The sequence below is a fragment of the Toxorhynchites rutilus genome, chromosome 1, assembly GCF_029784135.1.
Source record: "Toxorhynchites rutilus septentrionalis strain SRP chromosome 1, ASM2978413v1, whole genome shotgun sequence".
Classification (NCBI taxonomy): domain Eukaryota; kingdom Metazoa; phylum Arthropoda; class Insecta; order Diptera; family Culicidae; genus Toxorhynchites; species Toxorhynchites rutilus.
The window spans coordinates 128,223,381-128,229,030 of NC_073744.1; the positions used below are offsets into that span (position 1 = coordinate 128,223,381).

General features: G+C 39.9%; 1 protein-coding gene across 1 annotated transcript; it reads right to left on the bottom strand.

The window, feature by feature from the left end:
• Nucleotides 1-76: 76 nt before the first annotated feature.
• Nucleotides 77-2,855, bottom strand: LOC129774719 (uncharacterized). The gene is made up of 2 exons (XM_055778618.1): nucleotides 1,059-2,855; nucleotides 77-961 (listed from the first exon to the last, which is right to left on the bottom strand). The coding sequence occupies exons 1-2, from the start codon at nucleotides 2,238-2,240 to the stop codon at nucleotides 920-922; spliced, it is 1,224 nt and encodes a 407-aa protein (XP_055634593.1). The 5' UTR covers nucleotides 2,241-2,855; the 3' UTR covers nucleotides 77-919.
• Nucleotides 2,856-5,650: the final 2,795 nt, after the last annotated feature.

A 5,650-nucleotide genomic window follows, 5' to 3' on the forward strand; every position in this document is an offset into this window, starting at 1 on the left:
TGGCCGACAACGCAGAAATCCGGATTTTCTGATTTTCGGGCATCAATATCGTGACATTTCATATGGATGTATGATGATGACGTTTTACCTCACGGACTTCCAGACAGAGTTGCCAGATTTGCAAGTGGACATTTAATGTTTGTTAGTCTTTTTTGCGATTGCAATTAAAATTTATAAACTTCTGAAATTGTAGGAATCATAAATGAAAGCTTTTGGTTTGGAAAACTGATACAGTAATTTACATTTAATGCGACATGCCGAGGATCCACTCAGTGTCGCATTGGAGGCGATTTGACCTGTAATTGGACATTGAGGATGAGAGTGGTACAGCGTCGACGTCTGGCGGCGAATTTCAATGTGGGGCCATAATTTGGGCCCGAACTCGATGTTTACAAAAAATGTCTAACTAAACGTGTCGCATACAGGTCTGTCCAATTAGAAAAATGTCGCATTAAATGTAAATTACTGTACCTAAACTTATGGGAACTTAAAAACTAACTACTTTCAACAATTTATTCACTTATCACTAATCACACGGCACCACCGGTGCTCCACAAGAACTGCACAGCGAAAAAGAGGGCGAGCCATGCGCTCGCGGCCCTCTTATGACTGCATACTGCTGACGCTGCACGCTCCACGTTGTCGACCGTAGGTTGGCGGACCCGAGTGGCGTGATGTACCAAACGGTTCCGTAACGGCTTCCCCCTTAGCTGAAAGACGTCCTCGGCTTTCGTCTACTGCTGAAGTATCAGCGGTACCTCTCTGGACTCGGGATGGGCCTCGGTTGATGCGATGGTATCCTGTTCGATGACTTCTGGTTTGCTGTTGGTAAGGAGTGTCTTCCAGGCGGCGAATTTCAAAACGATGATTATGGATGAACCCAGTATGCAGATTAGTAAAGTTGATGAGATTACGGATGCTATCCATCCCAGGAAATGAAGTTTCCAATGGAGGTTTTCGGCTGTCAGGTTAAGGTGTGTGATATGGTTACGCTGTTCCATATGTAACTCCTGTAAATGTTCCAACGGAATGTGGTTAAACAGTTTGGTTGGATTTACCTTCAATCCCGTGGTAGGTATGAACGGCTGTATCTCCATGTTTGTGTTGACATATTCCTCGTCATCCAATTTCAGTGTACAGTTTGAGTATTGGATTAGGAACGACCCCTGTAGAGTGCGTTGGGTGACTGAACAGTTTGACGAAAGTGTTACCTTGATTGCATTGACGACTATATTGCCATCATTGATTTTCCGAATAGTTTTGTTTCCGTAGGTGCGTTCTATGGGACACTCTGCTGTATTTCCGGAGACCAATTGTTGCATACAACCCGTCAAAGGTTCTAGATCCGTTGAGGAACATATAAACATGGCGTTGGCTTTGGAACAAGCGCTTTTTAACATGAATGATTTCTGTCCTTTCAAATAAAACTGTGTTTGTAGGTGGACTCTGTGGTGATCTACAATGACTGGTTCAATGAAGTTGAGGGTGTACTGTACATTTTTGATCCTGGGTATCTTCAGTATGTACATGAAAATTTCGTTGTTTAATACTGCGTAGGCATTGGCAGTACTAAGTATGCTATCGACCGAGTTAAGCCCGAAACCGTCATTAATGAGGGAATGATGAATGGTTTCCAATTCGTCGAGGTGAATGATGCGGCTGCTTGGGATACTCCGTCTCGCTAGTGTGATCGCCTCTTCGATTATGTCTAAGTAGTATAATAGCTCATCAATTTTGAATATTAATTCTAATACATCAAAGCCCTCTAAGGAATGTATTACATTTTCCTCATTTTCCAGTATGACGTTAATTGCTTTTGTAATGTTGCTCATTCGTGAATCGAAAGCACTATTGATTCTTATTTGCTTGTTATTCTCGCTAATTAATGAATTTAATGACGAATTTATAATCTTAAGGTCGTCTGCATCAGGGCTTCCCGATACGTATTTCCAGGCCTTTCCGAGAGATTCCCATCGTTTTCTCCTACGTAGTGGTTTTATTCGGTTGTAACTCAAGTTTATTTTGTCTAATTTTGCTTTAACTATTGACTTAAAAGGCGTTTGATTCGACAATCTCTCCATAGAAACGGCGTTAAAGTTTTCTACAATTGTTCCAATTGAGGTCAAGTTTATGGGGTGCACAATTCGCTGAGAACTAGTGCTTATTTTAGCGGGTCCTAACGGAACTATAATGATCGGACTCTGATCCAGGGTATGAATTCTCAAGTCTGAAGTGGCCATCCCTACCAGCGTAAGGAGCCACAGTATTCTGCAAGAAAATATAAAGTGTTGTTTTAGTTAGCTCTTTTCATATCTAATTTGTGAATTTTGATAGCCTTTTCATCTGTTACAGTTTTGCTGGTTTGACTTTGGATTTTAATTGGCCTAAATCTATTGGTGTAAGGGGTCGGCTTTCCTTTCCCTTTTACTAAAGCTTCACTGATGGTGAGGTTTTCATATTCTTTATTGTTTTGACTTTCATTTTTCTGATTGTGTGTCCTCGCTTCTAACGCAATATTTTCCCTGGCAGTTAGTATTATTTTTGCTTTCTGTGTATTTATATCCTCCGGGTTCAATGAATGAGAATTTCCAAAAATTATATCCCTAGGTCTTAATTTCGTAGTTGAATATTTGGTATCGTTATATAGGGCAGTTACTATGGAGAGCCCTTCGTATAAGGTTAGTTCTTCAAGTTTTCTCCTGTTTGACATGTACATTTCTAAAAGCGTGTTGTGGTATCTCTCGACAATGCCATTGCTGTTACTAGTACTGGCAAAGTGTATATCAATATTTTGATTTTGGAGAAAGGTTTTGAATTTTGAGCTTCTGAAAGATGTGGCTTGATCACATGTTATAGTTTTTTGGTAGGCCGAAAATTTTAAAGTATTTTGTAATTACTTCGATCAGCTCATCCGCCGTTTCATTCTGGATTTTGAAAATTTGGGCAAATTTGGAAAATGCGTCAACAAGGGTAAGGAATTTTTCACCCTCCTTGACGTATACGTCAATGAAAATGTTCTCTAATGGTTTGTCGTATGCTCTTCGAGTTATTGGAATTTTGAAGGGACGTCGTTCGTATTTCGCGAACTTGCAGTCCTCACAATTTTTTGCGAATGATTTGATCTTCGTAATCATATCGGGGAAGAAAACTGACTGACGAATCTCCTCGTATGTGAGCTTCCAACTTCTGTGGTTAAAATTATGGCTCTTACGAATAAATTCCTCTTGATCAGTTTTAGAAATAAGATCAGGGAGTTTTAGATTGCAAAATTGTACTTTCATGCCTTTGAATTGATCTTTCATTATTTTAGAACACAATTGTGCAATCTCTAGGGGAGCGAATATACCATTGGATATGGTCGGGGAAAGATAACTTTTAAGAATGTTTCGGATTTCATCTTCGGAATATTCTCCACGGTTGAAAGTATGCCTGCTGTAACCTGAAAATATAGAATAAAATATGTGAGCCGATTTTCTAGGATCGTTTGACACATTAATTATCAGCTGATTCCTAAACTTGTTAATTATTTCTGGTCCATATATCGGGTCATTTTCATAAAGCTCGTTTTGCAAAACGGTTTGAATATTTAGTTCAGATTCGTCAGCTCGTGGTATCCGGGATAAACCATCGGCCACTACATTTTGTTTTCCTTTTTTGTAAACCAACTGGAAATCGAATTGCTCCAGGTATAGCCGTTGGCGAGTCACTCGTCCTGTAGCATCTGTTAACTTGATTTCCTTAGTAAGAGGCTCATGATCTGTGTATATGGTAAACTGCCTACCATACAGATATGGCCGGAACTTTTGAGCTGCAAAATAGATAGCTAACAGTTCCTTGGCGGTGGCAGAATATTTCTCTTCCGCCTTTGTCAATGTTCTTGATAGATAGGCAATGGGTTTTTCACCTCCATTCACTATCTGTGTGAGGACCGCCCCGATCGCAAAGTTTGACGCGTCCGTAGTCAAAACGAACGGCTCGTCAAAATTGGGGTAGTGCAATAAGAGATCCGAACTCATTATATTTTTCAATTCAGTAAAGGCTTTTTCATATTCCGGAGTAATTTCTATGGATTTGGTTTTTCCACGAAGCACACTTGTCATCGGCTTTGCGATTTTAGCAAAGTCGGGAATGAATCTTCTATAGTATGAAATTGTTCCAAGGAAGGATTTTAGTTCCTTCGGGGTTTTCGGAAGAGGCCAGTTTTTCACTGCTTCAACCTTCTTGAGATTAGGTTTAACCCCTTCCGTAGTAACCACGTGACCGAGGAATTCAACTTCTTTACGAAGGAATTCCGACTTGTCACACTGAACTCTAAGGTTTGCTTCCTTTAGAGTTTTTAAAACCTTTTGAATGTCTTTCATGTGCTCTTCCAAAGAGCTGGAAAAAATTATGATGTCGTCCATATAGACGAAACATCTAATACCTAAATGTTTCCGTAATACCGAATCCATCAGGCGTTGGAATGTTGCGGGCGCATTCTTCAATCCGAACGGCATCCGCACAAATTCGTATTTCCCATGATCGACGTTAAACGCCGTTTTTGGGATGTCAGCTGGGTCTACCTCTATTTGGTGGAACCCGCTGGCCAGGTCGAGCACAGAGAAATACTGCGCATTTCCTAGACGATCCAAAATTTCGCTGATTTCCGGTATTGGATACCGATCAGACGGTGTGATTTTATTTAATTTTCTGTAATCTACCACTATGCGGTACTTTTTCGCACCTGAGTTGTCGACCTTCTTAGGTACGACCCAAATAGGAGAAGTCCAGGCAGATGAAGACTCTCTAATAATGCCTGTATCCAACATCCTTTGGATTTGTTCACTCACTATTTCTCTTAGATGGTACGGATATTTATATGTCTTTTGGTGTATTGGCTTGTTATCGGTGGTCTCTATTCTATGCTTTACTTGATGTGTAAAGGCAAGTTTTTGACCTTCCTGGAAGAAGATGCTTTTGAATGGCTGTAAGGTCTTTGCAAGAAGTTTGACCTCCTCTTTATTTAGATGATCCGCAGGGAAATTCAAATTCTCTTTTGGATTATCGGTTTTTATAAGAAAGTCTTTATTTTCGAATGGTTTCGACAATATAGGCTTCGGTAGGCCTTTTGAATGTACATGAACCATCGCACTATTATTCTTTGCCAAGTAAAGTCCCGGTTGGACTGAAACATTTGCAGTAATGTTAAGCTCATCTTCGATTAGAAACGTTCCATCTTGTAAAGTTGGAATTTTCATGAAAGTTTCGAAATTTTCGTGAAAATTCATGGAAGAAGGGAAATACCGGTAAAATTGGTACGTAGATTTCCCAATAATCAACTCGTGTTTATCTGTATTGATCACGGCTTTCAAGGCTGCTAAGTTTTCGTACCCTATGAGCCCGTCAAAAAATTTATGAAATTTAAACACATGAAATGGTAGTGCTCTGTTGACATCTTTCGGAAAAAGATTCGCGTGCACCACTTTATCCAAAATAAATTTTCCATTTTTGTTCGTGACGATGGCTGGCTGATCAGTCACTTTTGCGTTTGCCACATGTTCTGGATTCATATACGATTTGTTCGCACCTGTGTCTATCAAGAATTTTAAGATTCCCTTGTTAGATCGGTAGCGAATGTAAGGAATGAAATTGTTCAAGTTATTGTCTGGTC

Excerpts from the sequence above, each read along its gene's own strand:
- LOC129774719 (XM_055778618.1), bottom strand. The coding sequence starts at position 2,240 with ATGGCCACTTCAGACTTGAGAATTCATACCCTGGATCAGAGTCCGATC. Across the intron at positions 962-1,058 it reads TACCTACCACGGGATTGAAG|CCGAAAACCTCCATTGGAAA; the intron begins GTAAATCCAACC and ends TTAACCTGACAG.